This window comes from Podarcis erhardii, assembly GCF_964252035.2.
Source record: "Podarcis erhardii genome assembly, chromosome: 2".
Lineage (NCBI taxonomy): Eukaryota > Metazoa > Chordata > Lepidosauria > Squamata > Lacertidae > Podarcis > Podarcis erhardii.
This window is the reverse complement of record NC_138498.1, coordinates 43,753,306-43,770,902: the sequence shown is the minus strand read 5'-3', so window position 1 is coordinate 43,770,902 and position 17,597 is coordinate 43,753,306. Positions and strand designations below refer to the sequence as shown.

The following is a 17,597-nucleotide window of genomic DNA, read 5'->3' as shown; positions in this document are numbered from 1 at the left end:
CAATCATTTACCTTGTCTGGCATAAATATAGTGGTACCTCGGTTTCTGAACAGCCCTGTTTACGAACTATTTGGTTTACGAACTCCGCAAAACCAGAAGTAGTGTCCTGGTTTGCGAACTTTACCTCAGTCTAAGAACAGAAGCCGAACGGTGGAAGGGCACCGCAGCAGGAGGCCTCATTAGGGAAAGTGTGCCTCGGTTTAAGAACGGTTTTGGTTTAAGAACGGACTTCTGGAACAGATTAAGTTTGTAAAGCCAGGTACCACTGTACACCCATTTCTTGTGTCTTAGGAGTCATTAGAAGCGACAGAAACAGCAAGCAAACAGTATGACACACATTGGAGTTGTTAATATTTTCAATCAGTGGGGATTAAGGGATGCAATTACCACATTTTTGCAGTGTCTTCAGTTACCCTTGAGGGTGGGAAGGGGGAAACCCCTTAATTTCCCTGCTCTGATTCTCTTCATGCTCAACTTGGGCAGCTGTGAATGCACATGTACAAGTATGAGAGAGATTTCATAGTAAGTAAGCTATGAGTTGACTGCCAGTTGCTCTACTTTGTATTGCACCACAGCAAAATCATTGTTGCTGTGTGTCCAATGAAATGCAGAGCTGGAGATAGCTGCTGACCTTTCTGGGGTGATTTCATTTGCCATGGTCTCTCTGTGCCCCTTGCCAGTGAATGTGGCAAGTAGGCTATTTTGCCATACATGGGTTCAATCCATTCCAGAGAGGGAGGTAGTAGACAATTACAGTAATGCATTAAATAGCTTTCAAGTTCTCTATTACCTTGGGCAAACAGTGCCGCTATATAGCCTCCAAAAGTCATCTTTTAAACCTCTCTACCTCCTAAAACTTAAAAGTCTATTACATGGTTGTGACTATTTGGGCTCAGAGATTAAGTTTGGTGATCTGTTAATATCTTAACCAGTTAATTCCTGGTGATTTTTCGGGCAAATATAACATGCCTTTTTTCTTGTGAGAAGATTTCCCCCCCCCCCCCCGAAATATACTTTTCCTCATGCCGAGCTAGAGAACTCTTCAACCCCAAACAGCCTCCATGGACAGATTTCACATAAGCTTGACAAGTTTGCACATTCAACCCATCCATGGAAGGGATACTTTAAACATTATCTTATGTTTTCTGGGATACACACTGATATGGATTAAGTACCAGCCTCTGAGCCACACACTGGGGAAATGCCCTCCCCTACATATGTTACACGCCTCTTCATACATTCATTTTGCTTTTCCACTGCATTCTTAATCTCAAGCAATTTATAAAGAATGATCTGAGAGGAGATTTCAGCAAACTCCATCCATGTTTGCAAAGGCTCTTGCATAAAGCAGTAGTCTGTGGCATAAGCCAACCTGGTTTATACTAGCTGTTCAGATACTGCTTTCTGTCCCCCCACCCCATCCCACCCAGTCCTTAGTTACTTACCAGGGCTTATTCAAGTTGGTGGGGTTCTTCTTCCTTCTTTCCTGGTTTGATGGAATTGCATACTATACTGGCAATCTGTTTGCTTCCCCATCAGTGGTATCTGGGAGGTCTGCAGTCTTGCTGCATTTGAAGGCTGCAGTGTGTTGCTTTGAAACTTTTCACCATTTCTTTGACATCCTGATTCTTCTCTGGAACGCTGCTTCTACTGTGAATAGTCCATCACGACACTGTGCATTCTCCCTGTGCAACTGATTGTTGTTCACAACAGCTTAATATGGTCAGCGTGATCTGTGTGCTGCTTCCCGTGGAAGAAATTCTTTGTTCTAGAAGCTCTGAGGCATGAGAGTGACCATTCCAGGCTCTGAGGCACAGTTCTATTAATACCTCTGTTTGGAACTGGCCCTTACTATCTGTTGAAAGTGCTGAACAGACTCCAAATTCTTGTTGTCCCACTCGAGACAGCTTCTAACTTCACAGAGGCCATGAACTTCTAAACTGAGTAGGAGGCTGGAGGGGACGGCACTTTTGAATCTATCTGTGGAGAATGTAACCTATGGGAAAGTCTACTGTGTTAGGTTTGTAGCTTATCTAGTCCAGAATCTGGCCACCATCAATGACCTGTTCTGGAAATATAGAATACCACAAGGCACTACTTGTGTATTCTGGTCCCTGGTTATCACCACTTCTAGCTAGTGTTAGAAATTCCCCAGGCGCCAGGCACATTTTGCATCTGGTATGGTTCCAAGTTGCAACCATGTGGAGATTTCTGGATGCCAGGTTGGCAACTGACATCTCCACCCAGCTGGCCCCTCCAGCTCTCTTAAGCAGGAAAGCAGAATAGCTTATTTATTTCATATATATCCCACCTTTTTCTCCAAGGAGTACATGGCTCATCCCCTCCTCAGTTAATCCCTACAACGACCCTGTGAGGTAAGAAGAAGTTGTGACTGGTCCAAGGTCACCCAGTGAGCTTCATCAACTCAGCCAGCATAGCCAGTGGTCAGGGATGTTGGGAGTTGTAGCTCTCCTCAAGATCTGGAGAGCATATGTTGGCTATCCCTGCTATAAGAAAACAGTCTGTTTAATGCAAACATACAGATTACAAGCCAGTTGTGTTCCAGGCTCAATTTAAGGATAGACTGAAATATGTTTTCATGCAACCTGATATGGCAATTGAAGGAAATCAAAGCCTCTTAATTCACTTCTGGTTTTGAAATGTATTATGACAATTCTTCCCAGAATTTAAACTGGGAGAGGATTTGCACTTCTTCATATTCAATAGATATTCTCTGTGTTCTCCGATTATTGTTATGAGATAACTCTGCATCCTCTTGGGCATTGTGTGCCTGACAAAGGAATCTCAGAGGGCCTGCCTTGCTATCTGCCATTTGTCCAAGAAGATCTGAGCATCATGGATAATAGACCTATCCTTCATGAACCTATCACTTTTTAAAAGCCACCTAGATTAGTGTCACTCACATCCCATGGCATGAAATTTTATAACTTATCGATGCATGTTGCAAAATGCTACTCTTTTGTTTGTGCCTATCAGATTTGTTAAGAGACTGAATGTTTGTAATTTGACAGGAAGAAAACCCTTTCTAGCCACAGCATTCATTCCATCACAGCCATACTTTGCTGCCCATTCTCTAAACTTAAAAAAATGCTCAAAACAATTTAACCTTGGTGGAAAAGCTCAGAATAATGTTGTCGAAGAGGGAGCTGAAAAAGTTGAATAGTTTTGTAAACATACATGCTTTCAGACCCAGGAACCACTTTTAACCCAAACATGCATTTGGGGACCAGTTTCTTGATATATTTGCATGATGGTAGTGCTCTTGTTGCACCCACCTTGGATCAGACCACAATCCACTAGCTGGCCTTGACCCACCAGTTGAAGACAAATGCTTCAGAGTCTTTTGAACAATTCTATCTCATTTCTTGGATGTTTTTAAGCAGAGCCTTGATGGCTATTTGTCATGTAAGATCTAGTTGAGATTCCTACATTGCAGGGAGTTGGAGTAGATGACCTTTGAAGTCCCTTCCAGCTCTACAATTCTATGATTCTAACAGGTGCATATGTAATAATAATTTGGGTAAACTTATTTAAAACAGACTCACATTGAATGAGGTTTTTTTGGGGGGAGGGGGGACGACTCAGGAAATCATGCCTATTTGTGTTGTATTTAGTTAGTTAGTTCAATTCATGAGTCTCCTAGTAAAAAAATATTCTCTAGGTAGCAGGTTTATATGCAGTCTCTTTGAAAAAAGATCTCACAAGGTGGCTTACAGGTAGTTATGGCAGTTAACACAATGGACAGTAAAAATCAGCTACAATGTCAAAACTGTGAAAACTAATGAGAACAACACGGTTTACAACCGAAGCAACAAGTCAGCAAAAACATAAATCAGTTGTAAAAAAATCTTTTGGATTAAAAATAAGTTTTTAAAGTCATGCTTCAAAGAATACAACCAAGTTGTCCTGTTAGCACAAGGACTTCCTTTCCTCTCCCTGTGTGCCCTCCCAATCTCTGTTGGGGATTCCTCCAATGCCCTGGAGCAGATTTGGAGGTGGGAGAGGAAGACTCATTGTACAGGTAGATGTCCTTGCAGGAACAGGACGACTTTGTTGGCTACAACCCTTAGAATCCCAGTAGTCACACCCTTTACAATACAGGGGGCCAGAATGCTTGTTATGCATTTATAAACACGAAACATCGCAAATTCCCAAAAATGACAACTCCTGCTAATTATTCTGAGGGGCAGGGCTCATATATGTCTCTAAAGTCAACTTGGACATGGATCATCTCTTAATAATTATTAGTGCTATAGTGGACTCCCTGTATAAATGAGATGAACTGAGTGGTGCAGTCTTTTTTTGGGGGGGGGGAGAGAGAGATGTTTTCAAAAACTTCCTGGTATGAGTTGACTGGTCAAAAGGCTGCTTGTGAGGAGTTATATGCTGGACTCAGTTTTATATTTAGCTGGGAATGGTAGCAGTTCAACTCCCAACACTTATCGGCTTACGCCTTGGAACGCATCCTGCAGAACAGACTAGAAGGGAACCCCTTCTAGTGTGTGCTGAGCTGGATCTTACTTGAAGGGCTGAGTCTGGAACTTTAGTCTTGACATTTTTTTTTTTTTAAAAAAAGAATACTGGGCAATTAGCTCCTCGTGAGAAACAAGTTTGTTTGCTGACCAGGAGAAGGTCTGCATGTAGCCAGGAGAGAAACCTGCTGTGGTGATTCCAGCTCTTGATTGTCCACGCCCCTGAGGATTTCCTGCTGTGTGAAGAGGCATGGACGGGACTTTGATTCATGTTGAGGGGTGTCCACCCCTTCAAAGAAGTTTCAATGAAATAGGAGCCAAGCCACATAAGAAATCTAAAAGGGGTGTTCTTTTTTTTGAGGTGGAGATTCTGGATGCCAAGACCCGGGAAAAGCTGTGCTTCCTGGACAAGGTAAGGACTCTCTAATCTGCTGTCACTGAACTTGATAACTTGATAAATAACTTTTAAATGGGGAAGGCACTGGGATCTCAGAGGGTAAAGCAGGAGTTGCCTACTTGTTTAATACTAAAATCTACCAAAGACCTGTATTGCCAGCTAGAGTGTAAATATATATTAACACAGGAAAACTAACTAGCTGTCCTGTCTTTTGGATGACTTCTGATAACTGTGAAAGAAGCAGTAGTTAGCATTGATTGGAGAGGATGATCAATTGGAAGAGGCTTCATCTTTAGATATTTCTCATAATTGATCCATTAAAATGTTTCCTCTCAACTACATATGCATCCAAAAAAGAGATAAAAGACTGCTGGCATTTATTTCATTTGTCCACATTTCCCAGTGCATTGAAAAGTAAATGTCCTCTCTTTTCTGCTAGAAAGGATGACCTGAAGTCCCCGTTTCTACCTCCCAATTTTAATATTTAACTAGCAGCAGCTAGACTGGTGACTGGGAGTGGCCACTGATACCATATAACACCGGTCCTGAGATATCTGCAGTGGCTCCCAGTATGTTTCCGAGCACAATTCGAAGTGTTGGTGCTGACCTTTAAAACCCTAAATGGCCTTGGTCCTGTATACCTGAAAGAGCGTCTCCACCCCCATCATTCAGCCTAGACACTGAGGTCCAGCACTAAGGGCCTTCTGCCCCCCCCCCCGCGAAAAGTGAGGGTACAGGGAACCAGGCAGAGGGCCTTCTCAGTAGTGGCACCTGCCCTGTGGAACACCGTCCCAGCAATAAGCAACTATCTTTTAAAAGACATCTGAAGGCTGTTTAGGGAAGTTTTTAATGTTTGATGCTGTATTGTGTTTTTAATACTTGGTTGGAAGGCTCCCAGAGTGTCTGGGGAAACCCAGCCAGATGAGCAGGGAATAAATAAATAAATAAATAAATAAATAAATAAATAAATAAAATGAATGTGACATTTATCATTATTAAAAATATTTGGTACTTCTGCATGACTTGTGGTCCTGTGGGGCATCCTTCCTCACCTTGAGTCTCCAGATGTTGTTGGGCTACAGCCTCCACCAAGCATGGCCAATAGTCAGGGATGATGGCAGCTGGAGCCCAGCCACTTCTGAGGACTCAAGGTTGTGGAACACAGTTGTGGATGCTTCTCATGGAGGCCTTCAGTGTGACACCCATGGGTGCCCACCCCACCCCCAAATGAATTTTGCTCTCCCTGCTCTGGGAGGTATGTGAGTTATGCTCTTCCCAGCTCACCCCAAAAATGTGTGGTGGGGCTGGGAAGAATGCAGTGTATGTGGGGGCGGGGGATACTGGAAGAATTGTTCCTGCAAGCCATCCTTCCATGTAAATTGCTTTCCCCCTTGCCTGCCAAACAGCTACCTGGCAGTCAGGCTAGAGGGGAGCATCATTGTTATAGGACATGAGTGAGAGGCCCAGCCACCACCAGATCACACCTCTCCTGGCTCTGGTCACACACCCACTGGCAAGTGGCCAAATTGCCCGTCCATCCTCACATTTGGCCTGCTAGGACAAATGGTTGCCCACATTTGCTGCAAAGCACAAGATTATTACTCTTATTCATAAGAATACCACCCTGCCCATCTGGCTGAGCTGCCCCGGCCGATCTGAGCGACTTCCAATACATATAAAAACAATATATAACAAGCTGGCTCCCAGTTTTCTCTGCAGTCATGAGGTATAGCTAGAAAGGCTTGAGCTGGATGTGTTAAGGATCCTTTTAGCGTGATCTGTTGTCAGATGTTTCTGTAGGGGGGTCTTAAAGAGTATTGCTAGCTGGCTGTTGCTAAATGAGCTGGAGTTTTTCAGGAGGCCAGCAAGTGTGACACACACCACTGTGCAAACGTTCACGCCTTTAAATCCTCACTGACAGCAGCTGCAGGGAGGTGGATATCCGCTGTAGCTGGGAGAGGAGGGCCTTAAGCCTTCTCTTCATATCAGGCTGCTTATTTAAATAAGTTTCCATTCTTACTGCTGACACTTGATATGTCACTGACTTGAGTTGCTAATGTTGCAGGAAGAAAGAACTTTGCTAGCTTGAACAGCTTTTGTCACTGCAGCTAAATGCTCCCACTCTCACATGGTGTCAAAACCACTGAATTGAGTTGGGGAAGTTAATTTTTGAGATAACAGGATCAAATATGTAAGTGGGTGTGCACACCTGTGCCATGTGCTAAATAAGGTGGCTGGCTAGGATGAAAGCCTATGAGCTTTCTTCTATTAAAATATAACATCATAATGAAAATAAGTTTTCAACCAGATTAGTTTTACAAACATGTTTTGGAAAGCTGGCAGAATCAACTGTTGTTTAGCATGCATGTGCATACATTTGTCAATAAGGCAAGATCTCTCTCATATGTGGTTGCTACTCATAGATGCCTTCACTTTGCTGATGAAATCAGTTTATAGATTTGCCCCGCATAAACCACAGTAGAGAGACTACAATGAGAACCCCACCCATGTTTCTCTCTGACTCTGCTCTCTGCTTCTTTTGACCCCACGCATGGTCAGCATGAGGCCCCTGGCAGCTCACCCATGAGGGAATGTAACCCCAGGCAGGAAACATGTTGCCCACCCCTGGTTAATGTGGCATCTAGCAGCAGCCATGACTACCCCCCTAAGTATTGCCTCATTTACCAGTGGGTTTGGGCTGCTGTTCAAGATGCAGCAGTTTGGGCTGCTTCTTGCTTTGATTGCTGAACGACAGGACTCCAGTGTTAGGTCTTCAGAAATCTCTCTGCTGCAGGATGCCTGCACCCATCTATTTGGGCCACATAATGTTCTGTAAGAATCGACAGCAGAGCAGCCTGTTATGGCCATAGAGGCCTATAAAATGACCACTGATGTGCTAAGTGTCTGTCATGCGAGAAGGATCATATTCGTGATGTGGTTGCATTGCTGACTTGTAAATTTCATTAGACTGGCTCCAATTAATCCTATCCAAACTCTTGGGTTGGCTGGCTTGTAGTCAGCCACACTGGCTGTAGCCTCCTGTCCTGCCAAGCTCCAAACCAGTCTAAACAGCTACTGCTGTTAACCTTACTAGTGCTTTAACAGGTCAGTTTTCATAGCCCCTAGGGCATTTGTTAAGTTCTTGTATAGTTGTGCTGGCTATGAGAATCGGCCTTGTAAGGCAGAAGAGAACCATACCTCCCCACTGGGAGTTGGACTTCAGCTGCCTTAGACACCCTACACCAGCACCTGCTTGGATTGGCTATGATGGTGGGGGACACGCCCTTCTGAAATGTCATCATCTCCTCCTTCACCTCTCTCAATTCCTTGCATGCCAGGAGGCTTTCTGCACAAGGAAGGGAAGAGGAACACTGTGTTTGTTTTGAGCCAAGTGTGAGATTCCTCCTGGTACAGAGGGAAAGAACACGAGGAAATTGCAGGGGTCTCTGTACTGCCAGCTGTAAGCTTACATGCACTTTGTTGCACACGTGGGCTGGAATTTTGGGCTTATTATAAACAAAAGATTGTAAAAGCCATTCCTCGTTCATGTGTTCGGTGAATTTCTGCAACATAATTCTTACTGTGACATCTGGAGCTTTTGAATTTGGAAATACTCTCAGGACTAGGGCACTCGCTGAATCCTTGTGTCCCCTTTTGTAAAGACACAAAGGGGTAGGTTTAGGGAACTGTAAGACGGGAAGAAGTTTCATTCCCTGGTTTGATGCAAGCTCCACTTCTAGGTTCTGAGCCTTTGCAGAAATTCTCAGTGTGATTACATCCCTCTAGCTGAATCTGTCTCATATCAGAAATGATTTCACAGGTGCTAGCCAATAAGCTGCTATCAAAGCTGTGTAACAAAGCTAAAGAAAAGGAAGCCTGAAAGTGGCTGGAAAAGGCTTATCCTCTGTGCTTCACAGAAGGATGCAAAACAAGTGACAACACAAAGAGAAAAACACGTACACTCTGTATACATTTTATTAGACAGGATTGGCTTAGTCTGCCGGTTGGGGAGCCCCCTCCTATGTCTCTTTCTGTGGCCACTTCTGTTACAGTGTCATCTTCTACTGCTCTCCTTTCTGTGGACCTTCCTCACAACGCAAGTGGCAGACCGCCTTACAAGTCTCTGTAGATAATTAATATTGTTGGGGCAAAAGCAAGAGGAGGCGGCTCCCTAAGAAGTGACAGCCAGCAGTGAGAACAACCTGCTACAAAGAGAGTTCAGACTGTCTGAGTCCCAGCTCATGCTGCTTACTTAGACGTAACCCAAGACCTGAGCTTCGCTTCCCAGGTTGTGTTGCTTTTTGAAGCTTCTGGAGGTGCTGATCCATGCTTGGCCACTGCTCTGGAATCCTCATACATTTCTCTTGCTTTAATTTGAAAGCTGAGTTGGGTGCTCTCAAGCTCACACATCAGCTGTCTGAGGGACTATCAAATGGCTTCTTCTTGCAACATCTCCATTGCTGGAAGAGAAGTGTGTGTGCGCGCACACACGTGCACAGATGTAGGACAGAGACAGCTCACGTTTACTTCCATTGTCAAGGTGATGTAAGGCTTCCAGTGGCTAGAAACACCATGTGGGAAAGCAGATTTGCTGGCAAAGAGAATGCAGGCATAGTCTTTTATGGCCAGAAATGGCTGTATAATGACCAGGTTGCTGCTGTTGCCACTTCTGTGAAAGTGAGGGCCTAAGATTCTGTTGAAACAGTTTTTTTAATGAAGTGTCTGGTGCTGCATGCAACACTTCTCATGATTGACTCAGGTGTCCCTGGGTGGAAAGCTTCTCTCTTTCCTAGTGTGAGGTTCAGGGTTTGAAATTGCCAGGAGGCTCCATTTGCAAACACCTCAAAAAGTCTGGGTGCAATTTTTCATGCCTCGAGGATTACTGAAATGTATGTGCTTTGAAGCCTTGAAGTATATGTTAAGGATAGACAATATGTTAAGGAGTTTAACAATAATGCGTAGCGTGTTTTGAAAACTGAAGTTTGGTACCAATATTTTTATTGAAAACAGCAAATTAAACAAGTATTTACATTTCTGTTAAAAATGTGATATTAACAATGTGTCACTTATGTGAATTGTGTAGTAGTTCATGCTTATCAAAATAATAACTAAAAAGTGTTGCTGACACACCCCTCCTGGCGACTAGACATATTTTTGGCATCCACAACTCAGGTCCCAGGAACCACTTGGCTCCTAGCTTTTCTATCCCATTTCTTTCTATCTATCTAACATTGGTGAGGTTGTACCCTGGAATCAATTTTCCCCTGGGTAGAAGGTGCTTAGCTAGATGGGATTTATTCACTCTTTAATCATATACGATGTTGTGCTCGGGTTCCCTGATTTCCTTCCTCTGCTTTCTTTTCAGGTTGAGCCCAATGCCACCGTAATAGAGATAAAGAACCTCTTCACTAAGTCCCGTATGTATGGTGCATATATCCTTGTGTGACTCCTGCCTGAACACACATATCAAAGCAGACCTTTTATTGGTTTTGCCCCTTGTCATTTCCTCACTCCTGCAGTAGGACTGGCCCTTGGAGGGAGGGAGTGTTGAAAGTGCTGAGCTGCTTGCTTCATGAGTAAAGCTTGCCTCCTGACACCCTCATCATGCCATTTTAATAATATATCCCCAAAACTACTATTGTCATGCATTTTCCCTGTAATTGAAAACAACTTCTGAAGGTTCTGATTCTGAACTTCCATTTTTATCTCTGTGGACTTTGGAGAAAGGAAGCTCTTTGCTTTTACCCATGTTGGCTTGTTTCTTGATTTGCTGTATTTCCAATGGTGCTGTAAGGCAGCTAAGCAACAGCAGCATACAAAATACAACAAAATAGCAGTAAAAAATAGACTATTTTATTTTACCTGCTGCTGAAAATGGAGGAACTTTCTCCAGTCAGGAATGGGAAGGTCTCCTTTCTGAAACCCTGGGGAGGCAGGGCCAGTCAATGTACATACACAGTTTTGAGCCAGATGAAGCAATGTGCAGCTTTCTTTCCCCTTTTTCTCTTTGCAGATCCTCAGTGGTATCCAGCCCGGCAGTCTCTGCGACTGGATCCCAGTAAGTTGGTATATTACAAAGCCTTCTGATATTTTTAATGCCTCACTTTTGCAGGTAGATTGTCTTAGCTAGGAAGTTAAGGGGGAAGGAAGTGGGGCTGGTAGACTATACTGATAGAGTTACTGAGTATTTAACCAGAGGATGCAACAGACACGGGAATTTCCAGCCTTGGGAATTCTTATGAGGGGCATACATGAAAGGCTATATAATCCTGCAAGAAGCTGTCATTTCTTGGACATCCAGATTCATGGGTTTGGTGAGGACATAATTAAAGCATCCATCATCTCCCTTGGAGCCTCCCTGCCCCTCCCCAGTCATAGCTTCCTCTCTCTGAATATTAGGCAGCCAGAGCTTCTCAGACATGTGACCAATGAAGTAGCCACTTCAGTTTGGTATCCCAGCCAAGGTGCCCATGGCAGCTGCATTGTGATTTCTCCTTTCTTTCAGAGGGGAAGTCCCTAAAGGATGAAGACATCCTTCAGAACTTGCCGGTGGGCACCACAGCAACGCTGTATTTTCGAGACCTTGGAGCACAAATCAGCTGGGTGACCGTAAGTGCGCCTCTTCCTTCCCCACAACTGCCACACAGCCTTCCAATGCCCTTGGTTTTTCTCCCCTTCCCTCATCCTGCCTTCTTCATTTTAGGTCTTCCTCACGGAGTATGCTGGGCCCCTGCTCATTTACTTGCTCTTCTATTTCCGGGTGCCCTTCATCTACGGCCATAAGTATGACTTCACCTCCAGCAAGTATTCTGTTGTACAGTAAGTACCTACAGGCCAAGGTAGCCATTTTTCTGTGTGTTTAGCATGTACTTGGAATACTATGCACTAGTTTTGCTGGGATCTGAGCCCACACCAGGTCAATGGGTAGCATATGTGTCCCATCCCTCCCCCACCCACCCACCCGCCTCCCTCTCACCCTGTCTCAAGAACAGGATACACGAAGGAACTCTTGATCCTTAAAATCTGTCCTAGATTCCCTGCACTATTGTCAGCATTTCTGGAAACAGGTTTTGAGCTGGCAGGAAATAAAAGGATTATCTGTGGCTGTTGGGTGTAGATGGAGCATTACAGTGTTCCATAGCTTCCTCTGGTTCTTCTGGCAGGATTTTAGTTCAATATTTTTAGGTCAGTTGATCGAACTCTGCTAGTTTAAACCATTTACTGCAGCAAATTTAAGGAAGACTTCCACAAAGGTCTCCAAGTAATCCTTCTGATCAAGGAAGCCCAGGATGTGGAAGCTCAAAGCAGAATACCAGGAGGACTTGCGGAGAACTGGTTATAACTGGCCTTGCTGTTGAAATGGGGCAGAAGGGTCTTTTGCATTTCTCTACTAGATTTCACTGCGACAATAGCCTCTTATTCTGCCTGCTCTGTTTCTCCTTTCCAGTCTGGCCTGCATCTGCCACTCTTTCCACTACGTCAAGCGCCTCTTGGAGACCCTCTTTGTCCATAGGTTCTCCCATGGGACAATGCCCTTACGTAACATCTTTAAGGTGAGTGGTGCTGGGAATGAGGCTAAAGGAGGAGGATCAGGAAGGGGCAAGCAATATGACAGCTGTGGAGGGCAACCCCCAGAATTCCTTACTGTGGTTTTCAAAAAGTAAATGGTATTAGGCATTTTCCTAGGAATAAGGGGACGGGGTCTGGCTTCCTCCTCTGCTTGAGCCTTTCCCAGGCCATGAAGTTGGCATATTCAGCACATCTCCATTTTGCTACAACTTTACTGGATAACTGTTTCTTAATGTGTTTGTTTCTTTCTCTCCAGAACTGTACTTACTATTGGGGTTTTGCTGCCTGGATGGCATACTACATCAATCACCCGTTGTATACTCCACCAGGTGAGCCAAAAAATGAAAAGGAAGCTGGGGAGGAGATTTTGGTGGTTAGTGCTGGACAAGGATCCCTAATGGTTTTTAAAGCAGATGGATATTAATGGGGTTTATCTTTCTTGCCTTGTAATTTAGCAGAAGAATGTCTGGGAGGAAGTCTCAGGCTGTGTTCACACAACTCACTGTCAGCTCTTGGCATGGGAGATAATGTCCTGCAGACTCAGTTAGGTGCTAATTGGCCAACTTGACATATTAATAGGTGTATGATCATGACTGTATGTGACTCTTGTGTCCAGGAAATGCAAAAAGACTGGGGTGGTCGAGGTTCAAATTCCCCCCTCAGCTGTTAAATTCACCAGATGACCTTGAGCCAGTCACACTCTCTGCCCTAACATTTTCTGTTTTGTCATCCCTTCAGCATATGGACATGAACAAGTGAAACTGGCACTTATCATTTTTCTGGTAAGAACTTAAGGATGGAGTGTAATAGCCCCATGTGGAATTGAAGTAGATAAATATGTATGTGTTAGAAAATGGGGCAGGAGCCATGGGGCATGAGGCTAGAGGTGAACTTGGGGTGAAAGCTCAGTCACGCAGAGGCAAGCGTGTAAAGTAGATGAGATAATTTCTACAGAAACACAGCCGTGAAACAGTCAGGGCTTCCTATTTACGTTGTGAGACCAGGCCCTATACAGAGAGGGGATTTTCAGTGCTGAATAAGTGCTGGATTTTTCACGTACTGAAATGGTTCCCCCCACGTAACAGAAAGCTGCTGTTGCACTGTGGAGTCATGGGGGTAAAAAGAGCTTTGAGGGGTGTGGGGTGAGATTGGATCAGTAACTAGGTCAGAACTCTGCTGTATGGGTGAGGACTAAGATTGCCAGTGGTGACTGGAAAAAATGAGGTCTTGATAACTAGTGCCTGGGCTGATGAAGATAAAGACTAGTTCCTCATTTTCCTATGGGTGCTATTGTGTTTAAAACCAAGCTGCCACCTTCTGGTTGTTGATGTTAACACCGTCTACTCACACGGCACTTGCCAGAGAATGAGAGGGCGGGTTGCTTCCCCATGGGGCTTACAATCTAAAAATATCCATGAGGGGGAACAAAAAGAGGAAGGGAATGGAAATGGCGCCAGGATAAATGGGGAAGAGTGACTTCAGTTGCCCATGCTTTGACTTAGTTACAGTAGGACAGCCTTTGCCAACTTGGTGCCCTCCAGTTGTTTTGAACTACATCCCTGGGGCTGATGGGAGGTGTAGACCAAAACACCTGGAAGGCATCAGGCTAGCAGAGGCTGCAGTAGGAAATGGGTCTAGGGGGTTGTGCATCTTAATCCCGACTTCCTTGATTTGAGCACTTGCTTACTGGTGCACATTTCTAGGGCTCAGCTCTGGAAAATATGAAACAGTGGTACAAAAAAAAAAGTGGCTGTGCGTTTATGGAGGAAGAGGATATCCTGTACTGAGGGAGCAGGATCCCTTCAAGCCGATTCCTAAGATTTTTGCAAAAATGTGTCCTCACAGGCAGAAATGTCACTTGGGATTTGGGGGGGGGGGCAGGGACCTGTGAGAGGTCAGTGCTTGGTCTCTTCACATGCCTATGTTGAAACTGACTGTTTCCTCTTATAGTTCTGCCAGCTGGGAAACTTCTCAATTCATATTGCTCTACGGAACCTGCGCCCTGCTGGTGAGTACAGGGGAACCTTTTGGAGTGCCTCCCTAGCTAGTATAGGTGCATGGTAAGGACCTACTATGGGTCTGTCTTAAGGCTGTTTGGCTGAAGGGACACGTACCATAAGGTACTGGCAGCCCAGAGCTGGTGAAACCCTGTGCAATTGCTCTTCAACAAAGGGAAAGTATTGCTGAGATTTGAACAGTCCTGAAAACACTATGAACAGCGAACTTAGGGCCTGTGTAAATGTGCATGATTCATTTGTCCAACATTGGTGGGTTTTGCAGAAACTACGCTGTGTTTTGAATAACCTTTGAGAAAAAGAGTTGAGCAGGAAAGCAGAAGGACATTGAGTTAAAGAGGTTAGGATAGATGCAGACAGGGGTGGAAGAGAGACGAAAGAAAATACTACTTTGCACAGTGCATAAGCTATGGAATTGGCTCCCTTAAGAGGCGGTGGTGGCTGCTGACTTAGATGCCCTTAGAAGATTAGACAAATTAATGGAGGATAAGGTTATCGGCGGCTATGAACCCTGTAGGAACAGGATGCTGGACTAGATAGGCCACTGACTTGATCCCGCAGTGCTTTCCTTATGTTCCTATGAGGAACAACCAGGAGGAACAAGGAGTTATGTTGGTTAGAACCTTGCTTCTGTGCCTTTTATTAAAGTACAGTGGTACCTCTGGTTAAGAACTTAATTTGTTCTGGAGGTCCGTTCGTAACCTGAAACCGTTCTTAACCTGAGGTACCACTTTAGCTAATGGGGCCTCCCGCTGCCGCCAGCACGTGATTTCTGTTCTCATCCTGAGGTAAAGTTCTTAACCCGAGGTACTACTTCTGTGTTAGCGGAGTCTGTAACCCGAGGTGTTTGTAACCCAAAGTACCACTGTACTCTCCTCTCTTCCTCCTTTCAATCTCATGCATGCATACACTTGCACAAGTGCTTTCTCACTTTTGCTGGGGTTGTGGAAGCCACATATGTCTTTATGTAGCATCAATACTTTTTGGTATTCTGGATTCTGTGTGTCTAGGCATACACACATATACAAATAGTCCAACTGGGTTTTTGCTGCAGAAGATCTTAGACCAGAAACACCTTGACAGATCTTGTTAGTGACTGTATTTTTGTAAGCTTATTCTGTGGGCTTCAGACAGAACATAATGTCTGAGAGAGGTGCCAAATGAGGTTTATTTACATGCCGTTTGCCATAGGCGGGCTGTGCCAAAGCAGCTCTCAATTGAGTTGTAGTAGCTTGGTGTCCCTGGCTCAACTCTCTGTCTGGTGAAATGCATAGTTGGATAAGCAGGACCCCATGCAGTGGTGTCTGCAGATGCCTCAAGCTATGATGGAGCTGAGGATGGTGGTGGCGGTGGCAGTTTTTCCTGGAGCCGCCTGTGAGAAGGAAGCAGAATGTTCTTGCTGTGCAAGTTGGTTCCACCAAAACGCTCCCTGCTATACTAGAGACAAAGTGCCTTTAAGTACAGAAAATAGTACCATTTAAAAGGGTGTGTGTGTATATTGCTATCTTTATGAAATGAATCAAACTCTTAATTCTCCCCCTAGGTTCTAAAGCCAGGAAGATCCCATTTCCTACCAAGAACCCCTTCACATGGCTTTTCTTGCTTGTCTCCTGCCCTAATTACACCTACGAGGTGAGAACAGGATAGAACTCCACAGCAGATTAGAGCGTCTTGAATCTGGAAGGTGCCTCATGTGTCTTGTTCTGAACATGTTTTCACATGTATGGGCCTTTTCTGAAGTGTTTCCCCATTTGTGGAATGCTCTCCCCAGGGAGGTTCGGCTAGTGCCTTCATTATGCACCTTTAGGCACCAGGTGGAAACATTCTTCATCCAGGCCTTTGGCTGATTAACATTCTATACCATTGCTTTTTTTCTGGGGGGAAAGGTGGGGGAACTCAACACAAAATTTGTTTCTTGTGGGCCCAGTCACTGTGCCCCCCAAAGCCAAAAGGCTACTGGGTTGTTGTTTTTTAATTTAGGTTGTTGTGAAGGGTCAGTTGCGCTGAAGGGTCTTACCCACCTTGCGTGCCACAATCCTGAGCTGGTGTTCTTCTCTTCCAGGTGGGATCCTGGATTGGCTTTGCCATTATGACTCAGTGCCTTCCAGGTAAGTCCTAGTCTGCTCTGAACAAAGACGTCAGGTCTTAAATAATGGTTTGCAGGGGATAACAGTAGGGTTATGAATCAGGGTTGGTTGGTTGCCTGCCTGCAAGCCTCCCTCCAGTTCTTGGTCAGGGATGTGGAAATGTTTTTGGACTCCCATCAGCCCCAGCAGTCTTGGATGATGCATGCTCAGACTCTCCAGATGTTGCAGGCCTGCATGGTCCCATAACTGTTCTAGATAATGTAGTCCAAGACAGGTATTGCTGTCTCAGAAATCCTAGATTGTTGTAGAGTGGCTTGAAAGTCCAGCTTGAACGTACCCATGGGGCGTGTTTGTTGCCTGTAATTTCCCATCAGCTTGAGTAGTTACTTAGGCCAATGTGTGTTTACAGGCGTTTGGGGCATAGAAATTATAGAGATCTGTGTAGATGCCTAATGACATGCAACTCTCTCTTCCCTTGTCAATAGTGGCTCTGTTTTCCTTGGTTGGATTCATCCAAATGACCATCTGGGCAAAGGGGAAACACCGAAGTTACCTAAAGGAGTTCCGGGATTACCCACCACTGCGTTCCCCCATTGTCCCTTTCCTGCTTTGAGCTGGAAGCCTCTGCCTTCTTTTGTCTGGGCCGATAGTTCTGTTTTTGTTTTTTACCTTGTGAGCGAGTGTTATTGGAGTCTAAAATGAGATTTTCTCTTGCTGTCTACACTGTAATCTGAGGGAAGCTGTAGGGATTTCCTTCCTTTTGTAAGTTACTGTCCCTCCCTACAGAATCTTTGACCATATCCCATTCCAAAGCCTTTCTGAGGCTGGGAGCAGCCTTCCCTACCAAGCGCCCATTAAGTCAAAAGCTACAGCGAAGAGAACGATACAATTTTAAAGAGAACGAAGCAGTGACTGAGCCCTAAGTCTGCAGGAGCAGGTGCCGAAAGCTAAATCTAGGCAGCTGGAGCCTGGCCTAAACTGAATACTTTTTGCTCCACATAGTACTTTAGGAGAGGTCTCCTCAGCTCTATGGTTC

At 44.7% G+C, this 17,597-nt stretch overlaps 1 protein-coding gene and 1 long non-coding RNA gene across 4 annotated transcripts in view; one reads left to right on the top strand and one right to left on the bottom strand.

Annotated features, from left to right (window-relative positions):
• LOC309335878 overlaps positions 1-1,808 on the bottom strand; it is a 26,254-nt gene extending 24,446 nt beyond the window's left edge. Inside the window, exon 1 of one of the 2 annotated variants that reach the window (XR_014153786.1) lies at positions 1,446-1,808. This is a non-coding gene — a long non-coding RNA (uncharacterized lncRNA). The remainder of the gene's footprint in view (positions 1-1,445) is intronic. The other variant, XR_014153787.1, reaches the window with a different exon arrangement.
• The window catches only part of TECR (trans-2,3-enoyl-CoA reductase), a 27,423-nt gene extending 9,826 nt beyond the window's left edge, over positions 1-17,597 (top strand). Inside the window, exons 2-13 of one of the 2 annotated variants that reach the window (XM_081851149.1) lie at positions 4,855-4,905; positions 10,256-10,307; positions 10,904-10,948; positions 11,396-11,499; positions 11,594-11,709; positions 12,338-12,443; positions 12,716-12,788; positions 13,198-13,241; positions 14,410-14,467; positions 16,018-16,106; positions 16,537-16,582; positions 17,047-17,597. In XM_081851149.1, coding sequence (XP_081707275.1) covers positions 4,855-4,905; positions 10,256-10,307; positions 10,904-10,948; positions 11,396-11,499; positions 11,594-11,709; positions 12,338-12,443; positions 12,716-12,788; positions 13,198-13,241; positions 14,410-14,467; positions 16,018-16,106; positions 16,537-16,582; positions 17,047-17,174 — 912 coding nt within the window. In that variant the 3' untranslated portion in view covers positions 17,175-17,597. Of the gene's footprint in view, positions 1-4,728; positions 4,906-10,255; positions 10,308-10,903; positions 10,949-11,395; positions 11,500-11,593; positions 11,710-12,337; positions 12,444-12,715; positions 12,789-13,197; positions 13,242-14,409; positions 14,468-16,017; positions 16,107-16,536; positions 16,583-17,046 lie in introns of those variants that run through there. The other variant, XM_081851148.1, reaches the window with a different exon arrangement.